Source organism: Blastomyces dermatitidis (genome assembly GCF_000003525.1).
Source record: "Blastomyces dermatitidis ER-3 genomic scaffold supercont1.15, whole genome shotgun sequence".
Classification (NCBI taxonomy): Eukaryota; Fungi; Ascomycota; class Eurotiomycetes; order Onygenales; family Ajellomycetaceae; genus Blastomyces; species Blastomyces dermatitidis.
The window spans coordinates 459439-480678 of NW_025544788.1; the positions used below are offsets into that span (position 1 = coordinate 459439).

The window sequence follows — 21240 nt, forward strand, 5'->3', positions numbered from 1 at the left end:
TGCTTATAAAACCTGTTTTACCGGAACAAAGGGGTGATTAACATTGGTATGTGATGCGGTAACTTTTTTTTTTTTTTTCAAAAAAATTTCTTTTTCGTTTTTTTTTTTTTTCGTTACCGCGCCGTATCCGAACCCGTACTCGGCGATACGAGAGCGACAATACCTTGGGCCAATCTGCCGCGCTCCGACCCGGTTCGAGTTCTCGGATCGGTGTTTCAACCCCGTAACGATACCCACCTACCGGGATTAGCGCCAGTCCCAACCAGGTACCGTATTGCGTACTGTCACGCAGATACGGTATCAACAGTCTCAACTCCCCAACAACAAACTTCCACAACTTCTCCTGGCGTCATTTTTTCGCCGGTTGCTGGCTTCATTTTTCCTCCTCTCTCCTCCGCCATCTGCTTCCCACCCACCCCGGACTTGTCTGTCTCTCTCACTCGTCCTCTCACTCACTGACGGACTTCTAGATTGACTGGAGGGATTCTTCTCCTGGCTCATTCATTGCTGGTCAGAGAGGAACTGTAGTCCGCTCTTTCTTGCTCACCCTCTTCCTTATCTATCTTGACATGCCCTTGGAGTTTTTCTCTTTCTTCCGATCTTAATTATTTTATTTTTCTCAAACTCCCACCAATTTGTATCCAGTATCTCTCTTCCCCTCCAATTCCTGCAATAAATCCTATACTCCGATAATCTCTCTTCCCTCCTCTTCCTCCCCTTCATCCATCTCAATTACCATCAATCAACATGCGCCCCGAAGTCGAGCAAGAGCTCGCCCACACCCTCCTCGTCGAGCTCCTCGCATACCAATTTGCTTCTCCTGTCAGATGGATCGAAACCCAAGATGTCATCCTCCAGGAGAAACGGACGGAACGCATCGTTGAAATAGGCCCCGCTGACACCCTTGGTGGAATGGCCAGACGCACCATCGCCTCAAAGTACGAAGCTTACGACGCAGCTACTTCAGTTCAACGCCAGATCCTGTGTTATAACAAAGATGCGAAGGAGATTTATTATGATGTTGATCCCGTGGAGGATGTCCCACAGCCTGTGGCCGCTGATACTCCTTCTACCACTCCTGCTGCAGCTGCTAGCTCTACTCCCACTCATGTAGCTGTTCCAGTTGCGGCTCCAGCTCCATCGGCTGGCCCAGCAGCTGCTGTTGAGGATGCGCCTGTTTCAGCTCTGGATATAGTTAGAGTGCTTGTCGCACAGAAATTGAAGAAGCCGCTGGCAGATATTCCGCTAACAAAAGCTATTAAGGATCTTGTTGGAGGTGGGTGCATTCTTACTTCCCTTTTCTTTTCGTTCCTTCTCTTATCCACCCCTCAGGTCTCAATTGACACTTTTGACTAACACTAATTTCCCATAGGTAAATCAACCCTTCAAAATGAAATTTTGGGTGATCTCGGAAAAGAATTCGGTTCAACCCCAGAGAAACCAGAAGATACCCCATTGGATGAGCTGGGTGCTACCATCCAGACTACTTTTGATGGCCAGCTTGGCAAACAATCCTCATCACTCGTTGCCAGACTCGTTTCCTCCAAAATGCCCGGTGGCTTCAATATTACTGCTGTGAGAAAATACCTTGAAACAAGATGGGGACTGCAATCAGGACGACAAGACGGCCTTCTTCTACTGGCTTTAACCATGGAGCCTGCGTCGCGATTGGGCTCGGAATCGGACGCCAAAGCATACTTGGACGATGTTGCCAACAAGTATGCTGCGAATGCGGGTATCAGTCTTTCTACTGCTTCCGCTGGTGGTGATGGAGGCAGTGCAGGTGGTGGCATGATGATGGACCCAGCCGCCCTGGACGCTCTGACGAAAGACCAACGCTCATTCTTCAAGCAGCAGCTCGAACTTACTGCGCGATACCTCAAGAAAGATCTTCGCGCAGGCGATAAAGCTTTCCTAGCCTCCCAGGAAACTCAGGCTGCTCTCCAGGCGCAACTGGATCTGTGGCATGCTGAGCATGGCGATGTATATGCTTCTGGCATATTCCCGTCCTTTGACCCTCTCAAGGCTCGCGTATACGATTCATCCTGGAACTGGGCGAGACAGGATGCGCTCAACATGTATTACGATATCATTTTCGGCCGGCTAAAGGTTGTGGATCGCGAAATTGTCAGCCAATGTATTCGTCTAATGAATCGATCGAACCCTCTTCTGTTGGAATTCATGCAATACCATATCGACAACTGCCCCACTGAACGCGGCGAAACATATAAACTCGCAAAGGAACTTGGCCAGCAGCTCATCGAAAATTGTAAGGAGGTTCTCAATGAGAAACCTGTCTATAAGGATGTTGCGATACCCACTGGCCCTCAAACTATCATTGACTCACGCGGGAACATCAAATACACAGAGATTCCCCGAGGCAGCGCCCGGAAACTTGAGCATTACGTCAAGGCCATGGCGGAGGGCGGACCCATTTCCGAATACAGCAACCGCACCAAAGTACAAAACGACCTAAAGAATGTCTATAAGCTCATTCGCAAGCAACACAAACTCTCAAAGTCATCGCAGTTGCAATTTAATGCTCTATATCGCGAGGTTCTGCGTGCGCTGTCCATGAACGAGAACCAGATCATGCCGCAAGAGAACGGCCATGCGAAGAAGGGCAGTCGGAATAGCTCGAAATCTCGCATGAACGGTAACGCCGTCAACGGGAATGGAAGCGTCAACGGACACGGAAACGGACGCACAGGCAAAATAGAGACCATCCCATTCCTCCACCTCAAGAAGAAACGCGCGAACGGCTGGGACTACAGCAAGAAACTCACCGGCATCTACCTCGATGGGCTAGAATCCGCTGCTCGTTCCGGCGTCACATTTCATGGTAAAAATGCGCTGATGACAGGTGCAGGTGCGGGATCAATTGGTGCTGCTGTTCTGCAGGGTATGATCAGCGGTGGTGCCAAGGTTGTTGTCACGACCAGCCGATTCTCTCGGGAAGTCACAGAGTACTACCAAACTATGTACACCCGCTACGGTGCCCGGGGTTCTCAGCTTGTTGTCGTCCCGTTCAATCAAGGCAGCAAGCAGGATATCGAAGCGCTTGTGGAGTACATTTATGACCCCAAGAATGGACTCGGCTGGGATCTGGATTACGTTGTGCCTTTCGCTGCCATCTCGGAGAATGGACGGGAGATCGATAGCATTGACTCGAAATCCGAACTCGCACACAGACTCATGTTGACCAACATCTACCGCCTACTTGGCTGTGTCAAGGCCCAGAAGCACGAGCGCGGGTTCGAAACTCGTCCAGCCCAGGTTATCTTGCCCCTCTCGCCCAACCACGGCACCTTCGGTAACGATGGTCTCTACTCTGAGTCCAAGCTCGGATTGGAAACGCTTTTCAACCGTTGGTACTCCGAGAGCTGGGCGAATTATCTCACTATTTGCGGTGCTGTCATCGGGTGGACGCGTTGTACCGGCCTCATGAACGCCAACGACGTGATTGCCGAAGGCGTCGAAAAACTTGGCGTGCGCACATTCTCGCAGCAGGAGATGGCATTCAATTTGCTCGGTCTCATGGCACCTGCCATTGTCAGCCTGTGCCAGATCCAGCCTGTCTTTGCCGACCTCAACGGTGGCCTTCAATTCCTTCCCGACCTCAATCTGCTGATGAAGAAACTTCACAGCGAGGTGAAGGAGACCAGCACAGTCCGCCAAGCTGTCAGTAAGGAGACAGCGCTGGAGAACAAGGTTGTCAATGGCGAGGATAGCGAGGCATTGTATAAGAAGGTCACCACAGAGCCCCGCGCGAACATCAAGTTTGAATTTCCGAAGCTGCCTGACTGGAAACAAGAGATCGAACCTCTCAACGCCAATCTTAAGGGTATGGTGAACTTGGATAAGGTGGTTGTCGTCACAGGCTTCGCTGAGATTGGGCCGTGGGGTAACTCTCGCACGCGGTGGGAGATGGAAGCCTATGGAAAGTTCTCACTCGAAGGGTGCATTGAGATGGCATGGTTGATGGGACTTATCAAGAACCATAACGGCCTCATCAAGGGCCAGCCATATTCCGGCTGGGTCGATGCGAAGACCGGCGAGCCTGTTAATGATAAGGATGTCAAGGCGAAGTATGAGAAACATATCTTGGAACATTCTGGTATTCGTCTTATTGAGCCGGAGCTTTTCAACGGGTATGATCCGAAGAAAAAACAGCTGCTGCAGGAGATTGTGTTGCAGGAGGATCTGGATCCGTTTGAGGCGTCCAAGGAAACCGCGGAGGAGTTCAGGCGCGAACATGGTGATAAAGTGGAGATCTTTGAGATTCCGGATTCAGGGGAGTACACCGTTCGCTTGCTTAAGGGTGCTACCCTCATGATTCCCAAGGCTCTCAAGTTCGATCGCTTGGTTGCTGGCCAGATTCCCACTGGGTGGAATCCGAAGCACTATGGTATTCCAGATGATATTATTAGCCAAGTGGATCCTGTTACCCTCTATGTCCTCGTCTGCACTGTCGAGTCCCTGCTTGCCTCTGGTATCACCGACCCCTATGAATTCTACAAATACGTCCATATCTCAGAGGTTGGTAACTGTATCGGCTCCGGTATCGGTGGATCGCACGCTCTACGAGGTATGTACAAGGATCGCTTCCTCGATAAGCCGGTGCAAAAGGATATCCTTCAGGAGTCCTTTATCAACACCATGAGCGCATGGGTAAACATGCTTCTACTCTCCTCCACTGGTCCTATCAAGACACCTGTTGGTGCTTGTGCCACGGCCGTTGAGTCCATCGACATCGGTTACGAGACTATCGTCGAGGGCAAAGCGCGCGTGTGTTTCGTGGGTGGCTTCGACGACTTCCAAGAAGAAGGGTCGTATGAGTTTGCGAACATGCAGGCTACCAGTAACGCCGAGAAGGAATTCGCGCATGGCCGAACGCCCCAAGAAATGTCCCGACCAACCACCACGACGCGTAGTGGCTTCATGGAGTCGCAGGGTTGCGGTATGCAGCTAATCATGAGCGCGCAGCTTGCGTTGGATATGGGTGTACCAATCTATGGTATCATTGGTCTGACCACTACTGCCACGGACAAGATTGGTAGATCCGTCCCAGCTCCTGGAAAGGGTGTCTTGTCAACCGCCCGGGAGAATGCTGGCAAATTCCCCTCGCCACTTCTGGATATCAATTACCGCCGTCGCCAGCTCGATCTCCGCAAATCTCAAATCAAACAATGGCAGGAATCTGAGCTCCTATATCTGAATGAGGAAGTCGAAGCGATGAAGGCTCAAACTACCGAACCCTTCAATGCTGACGAGTACATGCAAGAGCGTATCGAGCACATCAAGCGTGAAGCAGTCCGTCAGGAGAAAGACGCTGCATTCAGCCTCGGTAACAACTTCTGGAAACAAGACTCGCGCATCGCGCCACTTCGCGGCGCCCTGGCTACCTGGGGCTTGACCATTGATGATCTCGACGTTGCGTCCTTCCACGGCACCTCCACCGTCGCCAACGACAAGAACGAGTGCGACGTTATCTGCCAGCAGATGAGGCACCTGGGTCGCCAGAAGGGCAATGCGATGATGGGCATCTTCCAGAAGTACCTCACGGGCCATCCCAAGGGTGCCGCAGGTGGCTTCATGTTCAACGGTGCCTTGCAGGTGTTGAATTCGGGTCTTGTGCCCGGCAACCGTAATGCGGATAATATCGATAAGGTCATGGAGAAGTTCGATTATATCGTCTATCCAAGCCGGAGTCTACAGACGGATGGCATCAAGGCATTCTCAGTGACGTCGTTCGGGTTCGGGCAGAAGGGAACGCAGGCCATCGGCATTCACCCCAAGTACCTGTTCGCAACGCTTGATAGAGCGACATTTGACGGGTATAAGAGGAAAGTGGAGGCGAGGCAGAAGAAGGCGTACCGGTATTTCCATAACGGCTTTATTAATAACAGTCTGTTCGTGGCCAAGGACAAATCGCCGTATACCGATGAGATGGAGTCGGAGGTATTCCTTAATCCAGACGTCCGGGTTGCTCTTAATGAAAAGACCAATACCCTGGGCTATGTCTCCACTCCCCGCGGCAATAATGGCCCCAACGTCAAACGCACCGCCACCAACAGCAAGCAAAACACATCCACGCCACCCTCACCATCCGAAGACAGGGCACAAACCCTCCAAACGCGTCAAATGGTCGAGACCCTCGCCAAAGCGACCGCGACCGAAAACTCCAAAGTCGGTGTCGACGTCGAAAGCATCGAGGCCATCAATATCGATAACGAAACGTTCGTCGAGCGTAATTTCACCGAGGAGGAGCAGCGTTATTGTCGCGCCACGCCGTCGCCGCAGGCGTCGTTTGCTGGCCGCTGGAGTGCCAAGGAGGCTGTTTTTAAGAGTCTTGGGGTCGTGGGGAAGGGGGCTGGTGCGGCGTTGAGGGACATTGAGATTTTAAGCGGGAAGGGTGGGGCGCCGGTTGTTGTTGTAAGTTCCCATTCTATTCTTTTATTATAAACAACCTCTTTGCTTATGTGCTTAAAAAACTCGTTTACTGACTCGTGCCATTAGTTACACGGCGATGCTGCTGCTGCAGCGAAGCAGGCGGGTGTTAAGGAGGTTAGTGTTAGCATTAGCCATAGTGATACGCAGGCTATTGCGATTGCGATGTCGAAGTTTTGAGGAGTTTGTCTTGCTCTAAGATGTATTACAGATAATGAGGTTGTAGACCTAGACGTTATGATAGTAGAACAGAGTAGAAGGGGGGGGAAGTACTCTTGATTCGGCAGGCTTCTTTACTTCGGGTGATATCTGTTTTCTGTTATTTCTTTTCTTATTTCTTTTTAATATGCATGTATAGTGGGAATGGTAATGAATGTTGGAGATAATGTCATGTTTCCCTTTTTTAATTTTTTTTTGTTTCGTTTTTCTTTTTCTGCTTTGAAAATTGGTTAATTTCTTTTACATGATGAGCAGCTCAAAATGATATTCAATCCTATGTTCTTAATTTTCATCACATATCATTGAAGTGCGTCTAGTTATCATCTCACCAGGTTCTGGTGCTATCTTTCTGTCATACCGTATTGTATTTCTTCTCTCTGGAAGGAAAACCTCTGTCATCGCACGTAAAAGTACACTCAAGAATATTTTCTCAATTCCGAATTTCTTTCCCTTTTCTGAATTCTGACTGACTCTTTTCTCCCCCAAAAACCTCCAGGGCTCCGAAAACTAGTCACGTGCTATATATCTGACAGTAAAAAAAAACTTCCGCACCACAAAGCCTCATACTGACACAAGAAACACCCACAGCCATACGCTTCAGGCGCCTTCTATGGAACGTCAATGCACCAGTGCCTCTTCCCAAGAAACGCACGCACACGTATCCGCATAAATTCCGAATTTTTGCTATGTTGGGCAACAAATTCAGCCCTCCCAACATCTACAACTCTCGGTCGTAGACTCCCGCCGCTCCTCCGCAACACACCCCACACTAATAACATCAAGTGCTTCTCTACCGCGTTTCCGTCCCTCCACGGAGAGCAGAAGCTCCGTTCCAGCTTTGAGTTGCGATTCCCCATGTTTCGGTGCAAACGTACATTCACGAGCACGAGTGATAGTTCGACAATTGCCGCCGCCGCCATGACCCAGACGACTGTGCAGAACTCCAGCTCTCCCGCGCCGGCCGTGGAATCGGGTGTGGAACTGAGTGCAGGGCAGATTTTACAGCACGAGGGGAAGGAGTATGTGGTGGTGAAAGAGGGGTTGGCGTATATACTTATACCGCGATCGCAAGGGGAAAGGCAAGTGCGGGATGGGACGGCGGCGCATGGAGTAGTGGGATCAGGGGAGGAGGAGAAGGTGACGGCCGTTGAGGTGGATGCGGAGTCGCAACGAGGAGGGAAGAAACAGCAGGGGAAACAGCAGCAGCAACAGCGGCAGCAAGAGGCCCAGTCTGTCTTCTACAACCCGATTCAGCAGTTCAATCGCGACTTGAGCGTTTTGGCGATCCGCGCGTATGGGGAGCATGCGATTCTGGTGAAAAAGGAGAAGATGGAGAAGGCGGCGCTAAATAAGAAGGGGTCGAAAGGGAGGAAGAGGAAGAGAGGGGTTACGGATGTTGGAGGAAGGGGCGTGGAAGGGGGGAGTAAAGCGGAAGGGGAGGACGGGGAGAAGGGGAGTGCTCTTGAGAACGGCGTTCAGGCGGATCAACAAGATACAACTACAACTGCAACCACATCTACAACAGAGCAAACTAGGGTCCCCTCCTTTTCCATCCTCGATGCTCTCTCTGCAACCGGTCTCCGCGCCCTCCGCTACGCGAAGGAAATCCCCTTCACAACCCGCATCGTCGCCAACGACCTCTCCCCCGACGCGATCGAGTCCATGAAGTTGAACATTAAGCACAATGGCGTCGGGGACGTTGTCGTACCCAACACCGGTGATGCCTGTGCGTACATGTATAGCATCCTCCGTGGACCCAGGATCAAGGACAGCAATAATTTTGGAAAATTTGACGTCGTTGATCTTGATCCCTACGGCACCGCGGCGCCGTTCCTGGACGCTGCCGTCCAGGCCATCACCGATGGCGGTCTGCTGTGCGTAACATGCACAGATGCAAGCGTGTTTGCCTCCAACGGCTATCCCGAGAAAACTTACGCACTATATGGCGGCATACCCTTCAAAGGCCCGCAGTCACACGAAGCCGGCCTCCGACTCATCCTACACGCAATCGCAAGCTCAGGCGCCAAGTATGGCCTAGCCATCGAACCCCTCCTCTCCCTCTCTATCGATTTCTATGCAAGGGTCTTCGTCCGTGTCCACCGCTCACCGGCAGAGGTGAAATTCACAGCTGGGAAGTCTATGGTTGTATATAACTGCGATAACGGCTGCGGGGCATGGAAGACGCAGCCTCTCGCTGTGAATAGATGTAGGACTGATAGGAAGGGAAACCCCTACTATCACCATGGCTTCGCGCAGGGACCAGCTACGGCACCTACATGCGAGCACTGCGGATTTAAGACTCACCTTGCTGGCCCCATGTGGGCGGGCCCGTTGCACAACAACATCTTTATCCAGCGGATTTTGGATCTACTTCCCGGCGCAGATAAGGAGACATACCCCACCGTGGGGAGAATCGAGGGGATGCTTTCGACCGCGTTAGAGGAGGATTTGGATATGGAAGGATCCTCATGCGAAACTTCCCCCGCTCCTGACTCTGATAACTCTGCTGTTGTTATTCCAGAGACTACCACGAACGGGAAAGAAAAAGACGCACCGTCTCTCATAATCCCCCGCACTGACCCGGCCAAACTCGACCCTCATCCCTTTTTCTTCATGCCCAGTTACGTCTGCAAAGTCGTGCACACCCAAACAATCTCCGAAGACTGTCTGCGCGGCGCCCTGCGCCACCTGGGCTACAAATCCAGTCGCAGCCATACGAAGGCCGGCTCCGTGCGAACGGACGCGCCGTGGAACGTCATTTGGGAAATTATACGTGAGTGGGTGAGGCAGAAGTGCCCCGTTAAGGAGGGCAGTATTCGGGAGGGGACGGCGGGGATGGGAATTATGAGGCGGAAGAGGGATGTTGAGGGTGATCGCGAGAGCCGTGTGGATGACGATGCGGGAGCGAAGTTGAGAGGGCTGAAGCGGGATGTGCTAGCGGCGGTAGAAGGGTCGAGGGAGGTCTCCGATCTGATCATGAGGATTGAGTCTGCCTTGTATCGTGCTGGTACCGGACCCAAAAGGGCCGATGACAAGCGCAAAAATGGAGCCGAGTGTGGTAGTACTCCTCCTCCCAAGAGTGAAAAAGCCACTCCGGAGAACCAACAACATCAACGACGTGCTTCACCCCGAAGAAGAAGCCCCAGGCGGTCACGTTCTCCATCCCCCAGAAGCCCGGATCCAAGCACATTGAAAATCGTGTTTGATGAGGCTCTGGGTAGGACCGTGCTCGCGGCGCATCGGAGCAAGAGACTGACGCGGTATCAGATGAATCCGAGGGCGAATTGGGGGCCAATGAATAGGGCGTCGAGGAGTGGGAAGTGAAAAATTTTACGTCATTGTATTTGGCTTTGTGTATCATTTAATACACGCCCAATCCCCTGGATTTCTAGAGGAAAAAGCGGCAGTATGCTTCTGGTATCAGATAAGCAATGCATTTGCATGCATATGCAACTCCTTCATATATGAATTGAATCTATACATGCATCATACTCCCTCTATACCTTAAGAATAACCAAGCACTTTAACCAAGACGTAAAAATAAATACCCATTTCCTCTTATCCCTCAATCCCAGGAAATACATGTCCACCCCCTACGAACCGCCATTCTTCTTGATACATTCGACGATCGCATCCCCAACCTCCGCCGTTTTTGCCTTCCCACCCAAATCCGGAGTGCGAACCCCCGACTCCAGCACAGCGGACACAGCCTGCTCAATCAACTGAGCCTCGGCCTCCATGTGGAACGAATAGCGGAACATCATCGCCACGCACAGGATCATGGCGACGGGGTTCGCTTTGCTTTGGCCGGCGATGCTATATTTGAGAACAGAGGGGATCAGCGTCCATCCACTTATCCTCCTTTCTTCTTTCATTCTTTCTTCTTGCCCTATCTACTTCCTGCTTTTTATATAAGCCAATGTCAAGAGGGGGGGGGGAATACATACTCCGGCGCCGAGCCATGCGTCGGCTCATACAACCCCTTCAGACCCTCCTTCCCATCTTCCCCGGGCACGCCACTCAAGCTCGCACTAGGCAGCACGCCCAAGCTGCCCACAATCGACCCAGCCTGGTCCGACAACATGTCGCCAAAGGTACTATCCGCCAGCAGCACGCCGTTCAGCACGCGCGGCTTGGTAGCCATGAGCAGCGAGGCGCTGTCGGCGAGCTGGTGGGTGAGTTTGAGCTGGGGGAATTCGGTGGCGATGGTTTCGGTGACGACGCGGCGCCAGAGGCGCGAGGAGGCGAGCACGTTGGCTTTGTCGAGGGAGATTATGGGGGAGGGGGTTGTTGGAGAAGGTTGGGCTTTTGTGGTGCATGGCCAGGTAGGCGGCCAGGCGGGCGATGCGGGAGACTTCGGGGGCGCTGTAGCCCCATTCGTCCATTGCTGGGTAGATTAGTATATAAATAACTATATAACTAATATAACAGGGGAAAGAAAAAAAAAATATAATATAATATAATTACCATAATCCCTCTCCTCCACCTTCTTCCCAAAATACGCCCCGCCACAATTCTCCCTGAGCACCAAAAACTCCACCCCTTCGACCACCTCCTCCTTGAACGGACTAAACTCCCTCGTCACCGCCCTGCATGGCGATATACACGGCCGCAGGTTCCCATATACATTCATCGCCTTGCGCAGCTGCAGCAGGCCCCCCTCCGGTCCCTAAAGGCCGCGACGGACTCTGTCCCATTTTGGCCCGCCGACAGACGCGAACAGGACCGCATCGGAGTCTAGGGCGGCTTGGATGACAGCGTCCGTTACGGGGGTACCGTGGGCGTCGATGCTGCAGCCGCCTATTAGCTCGGTGCGGAGGGTGAAGGTGCGTGTCTGGGAGGAGAAGGCGGAAAGGACTTTGAGGGCTTCGGCGGTGATTTCGGGGCCGATGCCGTCGCCGGGCAGGACGAGGATTTTGTGGGTGGTCATCTCTGGTGTGTCGGGCATCTATATATATATATATATGTGTGTGTGTGTGTGTGTGTGTGTGTATAGAGGAATTCATGACAAAAGAGGGGAATAGGGGGCTGAGACGGAAGAGGAAAAGAAAATTTTGAGATGGAATCTCTCGGCCAGAAGCGGACTTCGCCGTTCCTTTTATTCCATGTTTTTTTACGCAGATATTCGGCGGGGTTAGATTTTGATTGCGGGGCAGGCGGCTATGGACTGGATTCGCACCGGCGCAGGGAATTTTTTGTTAGCTGGCTGCAGCTTCGGCATTGGCTGTGTCTGCCGTGATTCATTCGGCATCCCGCTCGGTAATCATCCATATGTATATATGCTGTGCTGTGCTGTAACCGGGTGGATGGCAGCCAGTGGGGTGTATGTTGGAAAAAGGGAGTAATTCACATCGTCAATTGGTGTTAATTCAGATGTTTTATTTCTCCTTTCCATGCTGCTCTGTCTGTTAAACTCCTGAGATGTTTTTCTGCGTTTTTGTGATTGCCGGCGTTGGATGTTCGTTCTGTCACTTTCGGCGAAACACGATTGCTCCGATATCGCATCAGTGGGAATGCCGAGCCAGGGGGGAGGGGATATTGAGGTTGCAAGAAAACGATGGGGAAGACGAATATCTACAAGAGTGATTTAGTTGGGTAATTTGGTCTCAATTGTATGTTAATTTCCTCTCATATTCCAAGGGAAATACTTCCATTGAGAAACGTCTATTATTCTAGTAGCTAGCTACCTCCCAAAAATGGTGTATTTATCTATACGAACTACACAGACATGAAATGCAAAATCATATCCCATCCCCAAATCATTTCAACCCCATAACCCACCCTAACAACGGCACCTCTCTATATATATTATCCCATCCCTTTGCCTCCCACCCCCTTCCCACTCCCCCCTGCCCCAAAATCCCCAATCCACCAGCCAACCACAACCCAACCCCAGCCACCGAAACCCCAATAACAGCCCGTCTAACCCTCCTCGACCTCTTCCTCCACTCCAACGACCCCAAAAACCCCCCACCGGCCCCTTTACTCTTCCACTTCCCCGTCCCCTTCCCCGTCCCCTTCCCCGTCTCCGTCATTTCCTGCCTATAGCCCATCCACCACGCCCACCCCCCGACAACATGCCACACACCCACCCCAACCAGCGCCGCATACCAGCCGCGCATAATCCACGGCGCCCGCGCAATCCCATGCGCCACAAACCCCAGCCCAACCCCAGAGCTGCCCCCGTCCACCACCACCGGCACAACGCGGTTGACCAGCACGTGCGACCCGAGCAGCGGCAGCAGCAGGTAGCCCAGCCAGGCCTGGGCGCTGGGCCGTCTCCAGTGACCCGAGGCGCGGAGCTCGTGGCGCTGGGCGCGGGTTTCGGCGCCGTAGAGGCGGGCGCGGCGGCGGGCGCGGAGGATGCGGAGGGCGACTCCTGAGGCGAGGTGGGTGACGATGGGGAGCGTGAGAAGGAGGGGTTCGAGGGCGGGGGATTGGTAGAAGGGGCGGGTGAGGAGGAGATAGGGTTCGGAGGCTGGGATGGAGTTGGTGAGGAGGGGGAGTAGGGAGGTGTTTGTGAAGTGCATGGTTAGGAAGAGGGTGGGCGGGTAGGTGGATGTTCGCTGGAGGGTTGAGACTATATTTTTGTTGGAAACGTTTCATTTTTTTTTTCCCGAGTGGTGATAAGGAGGTAAGGAGGTAAATAGAGAGGATATAGCGTACGCCAGTATTCCCAACCCTTTCCACTTAGCCCTACATGTCGAACTGGGCTACTTCTGTGCTTGCTTTCGCTTTCATAGCTGCGTGTTTCTGAGGATTTGCGGGAGGAGGAGATGTTGGGGGAGTATCCGCCCTGTTCCAGGTCCGGGGTCCAGTCGAGAGGTGACGGGTCGAGTTCCTGCAGAGGATCTACGAACGAGTCTTCAGTTTCAGACGGGCGTCGTCGTCGTTGGCCGTGTGGTTGGTGTTGACCATCCATAGGGATGTTATGACATGGAACGGCCAGAGATGTCGGTGGTAATAAATAGTAGATTGACCAATATCTACAAGCGGCTTTATTTGGCGTAAATAAGGCAATGTATATCGGGTTATAACTTGAAATATAGTTAGTTAACAATTGAAGAGTAGAATAAACTACCAGCTTGGCTCTAATAAAGGAAGAGAAGAAGAGAAGAAGAATAGTTGAAGGTAGAAGCTTGGCTTTCCCCCGAATATGTTCACCGCCTTTGTTCTCAGCGGCAGAATACGCTGATATTAGATACATAAACATTATTGCACAGCATCTACCTCGCGATAATATCAGTTCTATACCTAGCTGAAGGTCCAAAACAAACACTACATCATGCCATCCTGACCTCCCGCAAACAAGAATATCCAGCCAGGGAAAGAAAAAAAAAAGAAATAAAAAACACCTCCCTCAAACCTCCCAAAAATGCCTCCAGTCCGTCCCCTTCAACCCCCATCAATATAATATACACAACCTTGGAAACACACCCACTGACCCCTCTTCCCCCCAGCAGCGCGCCTTCACAAACCCAGCCCCCAAAACTGAATCCGCCCGCAACGCCCTAACCGCCTTCACCTGCACCCTCTGCAACAAATCCTACTCGCGCCACCCGGAGTACGAAGCGCACATCGGCTCCTATGACCACCAGCACCGTAAGCGGCTGCGCGATCTGAAGCAGCTGTCGCGCGACCCACTGGCGGCGGAGAGGGCGCGGAGGGAGGAGCGGAAGAGGGATGAGGAGGCGGGGATTGTGAGGGTGGAGGTCTCGGGGGGTGGTGGTGGTGGTGGTGGGATTGGTGGTGGCAGTGCGGGCACGGGAGGAGGGTTTAAGAAGGGCGGGTTTAAGAGTTCGTTTACGGCTGTTGGGGGTGGGGTGGGGAAGGGGGTTGGGAAGAAGAATCCGTTGGGAGAAGAGGAGGAGGAGGGCGAGAAGGAGGGGCCCCAGGAGGGGGGGAGAGGTCGGGGTACCACCGCTTCGATTGGTAAAGGTGAATCGTTGGCTGCGAGGCGAGGGGATGCGGATGCGGATGCGGATGCGGAGAGTGAGACGGATGAGGAGGTGGAGGTCGGTGGGTATTATGACCCGAGGAGACCGACGGGGTGTTTTGCGGGATGCGCTGGGGTGGGGATTGTTCCGGCTATATGAAATGTGGGATATGGGTATGGATGTGGTGTAGTGTTTTCGATTTTTTCATGCGTTTTCTGGATTACTGGGTGTTTATGGATGGAATGGGATGGGATATATAGATATATATGGATGATATTATGTCGGCGTTACATAAATGGACGGGATAATTCTGCCTAAACTAAGACCACATACCTAATAATATACTTCCTTTCTAAGATGGTCATGTTCTCCTTCCCTCCCAAAGAATCGTTGCCATGCGCATGTCTGCTATACATATATCTAAACCTATATTTCCACACTTTGCGACTCAACCACTCAGGTGAAACCCGGCTCATAACTACTAGTTACGTTCCAACCTAATCCCGTCGACCCCCTCGTTCGTAATTTTGACAACCTCGATCTCCCCGTCGTCATTAAATTCCAATTTATCAATGCACACAACTCGATGGTCGCGCTCAGTATCAGTCGGAGACCGGCGATGGTAGACAATAAAATACTCGTCGTCGACATGGAAGACGCTATTATGGCCCGTGCTGGTGCCAATGGCTGGATCGCTGCTGAGTATCAACTTGGAGGGTCCGTCGAATGGGCCCATTGGGTTGTCGGCTTTGACGTATTTAACGGCATAGGAAGGGTCTCCCCATCTGTTTTAATCGTATATATATATATATATGGTTAAGCATGAAACGAAAGAGTAAAGAAGGGAGGGAAAAAAAAAAAAAAAAAAAAAAAAAAAAAAAAAAAAAAATTATACTCACCCGCCGACACTATAAAGAAAGTAATAAACGCCCTTCCTCTTCAGCATCCACGGACCCTCCACATACTCCTTATCAGGCGTCACTTCTACAAAATCCCCCTTAAACGACACCATATCATCCGCCAGCTCCCCCACAACCGCATGTCCCCAGCCGCCCCAGTACAAATAATTCCTCCCCTCACCTTTCCCGCCCTCATTCCCATCCGAATCCATAAACACCATCGCGTCAATAGGCTGGGCGCCAAATACATACTCCCCAATCAACGGTCCGCCCAGTACATCCGTAAAGGGCCCCGCCGGCGAGTGAGAAACGGCAACCCCGATGCCGACCCCTTCGCCGGCAGAGTAGTAGAGATAGTAAGAGCCATCCTTGTGGCCGACTGTGGGGGCCCAGGCGGCACGGTTGGTGGTCCAAGGCACGTCAGCAAAGTCGAGGAGGCGGCCGGTGGGTTCCCAGGTGAGCAGGTCGTGGGAGACGAAGGCGTCGAAGAAGGTTTGGCTATCGAAGGCCGCGGAGTAGGTCGGGTAGAGGTAGTAGGCGCCCTCGTAGATGCGTAGTTCTGGGTCGGCGTACCAGCCTTCTATGATGGGGTTGCCGGTTTTGGTGCGCGGGGAGAGTTGGTGAGTGTTGGAGCGGGCGAGGGCGAGGGCGAGGACGAGGGAAAGGGGCATGCAGAGAAGGGGGATTAGGAGGAGGTTTAGCATGGTGGATGGATATACGTATATATTGTCGACACTTGCAGGGCGGAAGTGCATATGTATATGTGGAGGTGGTGTCCTTTTGGCAAGAAGCTGGTAAGGGGAATTGTCAAGGTATATAAGTGAAAAAGTACTTCAAGAAGACAAGGAGACGATAACCTTGAATTTGTCGCACATAGCCTGTATACGAGACAGTCTTTTTCAATGATGCCTAGGAGTCTAGGAATTCTGAAATTCAGGAATTTACCTGTCAAGCTTGGATGGATGATCTGGAGGATTTCAACCAGGAAGAGAGGAGATTGCCTGAGACGAGATATGTGTCTCTCGGTGCGTATAAACACAATAGTAGCATTCTAACAGGCTCCTTCCCGACTTTATATTAAGAGCTATAGCCTGCTGTAGGCTCTGGGAAGAAACGACCGGCGTCCTGCAATAACTGGGATGTATATAGGTGTGGTATATAGTAGTAAGGTATGCAATGGCAGGGTATGCATAGTGTGAAGGTATCCCCTCCCGCAGTCTGCACTGTAAAATGCAAAATGCATGATTCAAGAGGAATAAATAAGAACAACACCCGACTGGACTGGACTGGAGCATTCTGGGTTGCCATCCCATCCCGCGAGTTAGAACTCAAGTCGGAACTCAGCGCATGCGGGGAAATAGATCTGAAGAGTAGAAAAAGACAAAAAAAGAGAAAAAGCAATGCTAGCTATGATCTAAGGCAAGGTTAACTCCGTGTGACATTGCTCATCGCTTTGCCAGAGAGGAAAGTAATCCGTGTGGACATCGCGAGTGTTTTGTATTTTTAGTGTCGTCGCACTGACTCTGGGTGCATCCACGGGATATTTAAGTAGATAATATCTATCCTGTGCCATGCTGATGTTGCTCGGATGGAGTCTGGAATTGTGTGCAGCTGATAGAGTTAATTATAATACCTGCGAAGATTTGCGGGATGTTGGACTTTGATATGAATCTTCTTCCGCACTTGAAATATTTATGTAGAGGTAGAGGGGGAGGGGGGAGGGGACCAATAAACTTGGCAAGTTGGATTGTTCAATGAGCTAATAATATATTGAATAGTTAATAAATAATATATTGAATAAATGATAATAAGAATATAACAGGTTTAACCTGGACTGAAATCTTCTCTACAAATGAATGAGACATAATCCTTGTCATAAGCATGAAGGTGTAAATGATCTTTAGTTATGCAGTAAGAAATGTATCTTTCTTCTTGTCTCTTCATGTTGACATGAGAGGGGAAATCTGAAAATAAAAATAATAAAATAATAAAAATAACAAATAACAATAACATAAATGTGCAATAATGAATGAACATTTGAAATACATATAATCTCTCTGCACAATACTAAAGTTCAGTCTTTGATATCAGCTTCTCAGAAGGCAATTAATTAATTAATTAATTTCTCATATTTACTCAAGCTAGTTAAGAAAAAGGAGCAAAAAAAAAGAGAATAAGAAAATCGCCAGGTTGACATAATTATTCAACTCACATGTTGAACATTCTACATTCTTCAACCTGATATTATATCTTCTTACTTACACTGTACAAATAATAATAATAATAATAATATGTTGGTGATGCTGTCTCTATCCAGTCCAGTCCAGTTACTTCAGTCAAAGTCAGTCAAAATGAAGGTTTGTTCTTTCTGTTCAACCAACCAATCAATCAACTCACCAACCAATCATCATTAACCAGCCTTCAACTTTTTCTTCAGTGCAACCATCAACCATCAACCATCAACCATCAACAATCAACAATCAACAATCAACCTCATCACCAACCACCAAATCACTAAGTTACTTACTCTGTATTGACCAGACACTGCAAATAATAACCTGCATTGAGAGAGGAGTCTGAGAACTAATTAGTGAGATCTGATTTCAAACCCCCCCCCCCCTTTCTGGCCTCCTCTTTCATCACTTTCTTTGGTAGAAGAGTGGGCTCTGAAACTGAAACTGATGCTCTCATCTCATTCAACACAGTCAGTTCAACACTACAAATATCATTTCATTCTCTTGTGTCTCTGATTGAAAACAAAATCCTGAACAGACGGCACCTACTCTACTGGCTTCAGCTCTCATCTATCTCCATCCATTCTTTCTTCTCATCTATCTGAGCTCTACCATCTATCCCCTTCTATTCTTCTAATTCTCATCTCATTTGCATTTGTTATAATTAATTATATATACATCTACACGCTCGATTATATATTATATATCATGCCCACTCTACCATCCCGCCCCGACGAGGAGCCGCAGCAGCGGGGTCCCTGGTCTAGCTCTCCTGCTCCTGCCCCTGAGAATATCAGCCGCAACGAAAATAATAATAATAATAATAATAATAATAATAATAATGATGATACCCAGCAGGAGATACCCAAGGAGACACCGCAACCAACAACATCAACAATGACCCCTCATTACCAGAAAAAGGATGACTGGCCACCCGAACGGCTGGCCAATCTGTACATGCTGCGCCTGCAGAACTCGAAGATGAACTGGGATGAATTTCAGGATGTGCGTAGCTGAAATAATGACGCGCTTATTGCCTCATCTTTACCCTTTTTTTTTTTTTTTTTTTTTTTTTTTTTTTTTTTTTTTTTTTTTTTTTTTCTCTTTTTTCTGTTTTGTTTCTTTTCTAATTCAGTAAGTACTATTTATGCAGACATTCTACCCGAACTATCATACTCAAGTGAGGTTCAAGTTCTATGTAAGTGGAAAGAATATCTGAAATAATTTTTTCAGTCTCCCTCATCCCCCCCCCCCCCCCCCCCGGAGCCATTCAATTTATCTAAATAATACATCTGTACATACATTTTTACTAACTGCTCCATAGGAAGCACGAAACCTTGCGGCTAAAAATGCATTGGTAATTATTATTACTTCTTTCTCTATCAAGATATGAAAAAGTATCTGCTACAACTAGAGGGAAATATGACATGTTTAGTTAACAATGGGATCTAGCAAAATATCTCTCCCGCCCATCTTCCAAACAACATGCAGCCCCGGAGCCGCAAGCCCGGGCATACACGTGAGAAGTTCTACGGTGAAAGCGAAGTGGATGACTCCGACACTGATAGTGAGGGTGGTGATATCATGTATCAGACTGAGAATACCTCTGCAGGCCCTGATATCGCTGTGAGTCGCTGGCGCTCCACTTCCCTATAATGTACATATACATATACATGTACATGAGTACATGATATATACTCACCTGTCTTCCTAGAGCGCATCACACACCCTAGCCAGCAAGCCGAAACCAAAACCAAAACCTACGTCAACCCCATCAGGGCGCAGAGGCGCGGGGCCCACACCTGTTTCCACAGGGACCAGATCAGGGGCACGCCCAGCCAAGCGCCCGCGCATTAGCACGTCATCGCGCCCTGCCACGCCGTCTACACCCGCATATCCCACCACTACTACCACCATAACCACCGTTAACCGTACTCGTAAACCCGCCTCTACGCCATCGCACACCCACCCACATGCACAGGCACATACCCACCCATCATCAACAACTCCAGCACCAGCGCCAACCTCAGCGCCGGCCACAGCTACAGTTACAGCACCAACCTCCACCAGCGAATTCGGCTCCAAGATCCGCTTCGACCGCCTCAACCTCACCGACTGGACTTACATCTACCACCTCGCCAAGGCCTGTCCGGCCGAGCGCGAGCGGGCCGATGCCCTCTCTCTTCGCGACAGGGAGCAGTTGCGGACCATTGCGGAGATGCGCAATCGGATGGTGGAGATGGAGGCGGAGATGGAGGAGATGAGGCGGCGGATGGAGGAGAGGGAGGCAGAGGCTGCGGCTGCGGCTGCGGCTGCGGCTGCGGCGGAGGTGGGTGTGGGTGTGGGTGTGCAGGGAGTTGAGAAGCAGGAGCAGGAGCAGGACGGAACCGGGCAGGCGGATCCAACCTCACCATTATCATCCCTCCTAGGAACCCACCATGGCGATGATGGTGATGGGGAAGGTCCTACCGCTACACCACCATCACCATCAACAATAGCAGCAGCAGCAACGCAAGTCTCCACGGCGCTCAAGACGCGCACGGTAGAGCTGGCGACGCTATTCGACGGGCTGTGGAAGGCGAGTTTGAAATTCATCCCGCCGTTTCAGCTGGAGGAGATGGGGATGCAGAGGGGGTGTGAGGCCGTGGTGGGGAAGATTGGCGAGATTGAGGGGGTTGCGGAGGAGTTGGGGAGGGTGGGGAGGGGGATGCAGATGCAGATGCAGATGCAGGTGCAGGTGCATGGGAATGGGAATGGGAATGGGAATGGGAATGGAGATGGAGATGGAGATGGAGATGGAGATGGAGATGGACGTTGGGATGGGGAAGGGGGTGAAGGTGTTGCTGGTGGTGACGATGGTGGTGATGGTGGTAGTGGGATGAGGATTTCGTTTGCAGTTGAAGGATGAGAAGAATTACAGCGTAGGTAATTAGGGGGGAGAAGGGGAGGAGGGGAGGTTTTTGATTTTTGATTTTTGATTTTTCTTTTCCTTTAACTGGTGCTTTTATGGCATGGTTGTTGTGTTTGTCTTTTGTCGCGAGCTGTTTTCTTGTTTCTTGTTTACTTGTTGCTTGAGTTTATATTGTTCTCTCTCTCTCTCTCTCATTTACTATATTTTCTTAAGATAATAGTAATTCCTTGAGGTGGTGGTGGTGGTGGTGGTGGTGGTGGGGGAGGTAATATGTATATCCCAGGGGAAGCTGGGCTGCTAATGATACTTGTTCTTTACCTTTCTTTTCTTTTTTTTTTTTTTTTTTTTCTTCTTCTTCCGTCCAGCTACGTTAGTCAGTTGTATGTATGTATTTAATACTATTGTAACAAACAAAGTAGTTAGCAAAGCAATGGAGTGCTTCCATATAACTAATGGATGTACAGTACAGTACATATTTTTTGCTGCTGAATGAACAGCTAGCTTTCCTTCCTTTTGATAAATAATAAATATCAGCAAGGCGCACACCTCTCATTCATTATTATCAACAACAGTTGCTCGAATTGAAGCTG

General features: G+C 50.3%; 8 protein-coding genes across 9 annotated transcripts; 4 read left to right on the top strand and 4 right to left on the bottom strand.

Moving 5' to 3' along the window:
• The first annotated feature begins 118 nt into the window (after positions 1 to 118).
• BDCG_09377 (fatty acid synthase subunit alpha) lies at positions 119 to 7129 on the top strand. The gene is made up of 3 exons (XM_045425165.1): positions 119 to 1276; positions 1373 to 6435; positions 6520 to 7129. Exons 1-3 carry the CDS (start codon positions 748 to 750, stop codon positions 6628 to 6630), a joined length of 5703 nt encoding a protein of 1900 aa, XP_045273720.1. The 5' UTR covers positions 119 to 747; the 3' UTR covers positions 6631 to 7129.
• Positions 7130 to 7137: 8 nt separating this feature from the next.
• BDCG_09378 (tRNA (guanine26-N2/guanine27-N2)-dimethyltransferase) lies at positions 7138 to 12634 on the top strand. The gene has a single exon (XM_045425166.1). The coding sequence runs from the start codon at positions 7291 to 7293 to the stop codon at positions 9991 to 9993; it is 2703 nt and encodes a 900-aa protein (XP_045273721.1). The 5' UTR covers positions 7138 to 7290; the 3' UTR covers positions 9994 to 12634.
• On the bottom strand, positions 10263 to 11139 carry BDCG_17971 (3-isopropylmalate dehydrogenase; the record flags this gene model as incomplete). Its single annotated transcript, XM_045427011.1, has 3 exons — positions 10263 to 10485; positions 10617 to 11056; positions 11137 to 11139. The coding sequence occupies 3 exons, from the start codon at positions 11137 to 11139 to the stop codon at positions 10263 to 10265; spliced, it is 666 nt and encodes a 221-aa protein (XP_045282918.1).
• Positions 11339 to 11599, bottom strand: BDCG_17972 (3-isopropylmalate dehydrogenase; the record flags this gene model as incomplete). Its single annotated transcript, XM_045427012.1, has 1 exon — positions 11339 to 11599. One exon carries the CDS (start codon positions 11597 to 11599, stop codon positions 11339 to 11341), a length of 261 nt encoding a protein of 86 aa, XP_045282919.1.
• On the bottom strand, positions 12093 to 13778 carry BDCG_09380 (uncharacterized protein). Its single transcript, XM_045425167.1, has 2 exons — positions 13336 to 13778; positions 12093 to 13249 (listed from the first exon to the last, which is right to left on the bottom strand). The coding sequence occupies exons 1-2, from the start codon at positions 13589 to 13591 to the stop codon at positions 12429 to 12431; spliced, it is 1077 nt and encodes a 358-aa protein (XP_045273722.1). The 5' UTR covers positions 13592 to 13778; the 3' UTR covers positions 12093 to 12428.
• A 120-nt stretch (positions 13779 to 13898) lies between these two features.
• On the top strand, positions 13899 to 15115 carry BDCG_09381 (uncharacterized protein). Its single transcript, XM_045425168.1, has 2 exons — positions 13899 to 14053; positions 14133 to 15115. The coding sequence occupies exons 1-2, from the start codon at positions 14045 to 14047 to the stop codon at positions 14763 to 14765; spliced, it is 642 nt and encodes a 213-aa protein (XP_045273723.1). The 5' UTR covers positions 13899 to 14044; the 3' UTR covers positions 14766 to 15115.
• On the bottom strand, positions 14819 to 17206 carry BDCG_09382 (murein transglycosylase). Its single transcript, XM_045425169.1, has 2 exons — positions 15506 to 17206; positions 14819 to 15391 (listed from the first exon to the last, which is right to left on the bottom strand). Exons 1-2 carry the CDS (start codon positions 16258 to 16260, stop codon positions 15088 to 15090), a joined length of 1059 nt encoding a protein of 352 aa, XP_045273724.1. The 5' UTR covers positions 16261 to 17206; the 3' UTR covers positions 14819 to 15087.
• A 656-nt stretch (positions 17207 to 17862) lies between these two features.
• On the top strand, positions 17863 to 21192 carry BDCG_09383. 2 transcript variants are annotated; one of them, XM_045425171.1, is made up of 6 exons: positions 17973 to 18095; positions 18211 to 18744; positions 18893 to 18937; positions 19064 to 19096; positions 19192 to 19365; positions 19454 to 21119. In XM_045425171.1, the coding sequence occupies exons 2-6, from the start codon at positions 18448 to 18450 to the stop codon at positions 20645 to 20647; spliced, it is 1743 nt and encodes a 580-aa protein (XP_045282920.1). In that variant the 5' UTR covers positions 17973 to 18095; positions 18211 to 18447; the 3' UTR covers positions 20648 to 21119. The 2 variants fall into 2 exon arrangements, with proteins under 2 accessions (XP_045273725.1, XP_045282920.1); XM_045425170.1 differs by having other exon boundaries at positions 17863 to 18744; positions 19454 to 21192.
• The last annotated feature ends 48 nt before the right edge of the window (positions 21193 to 21240 follow it).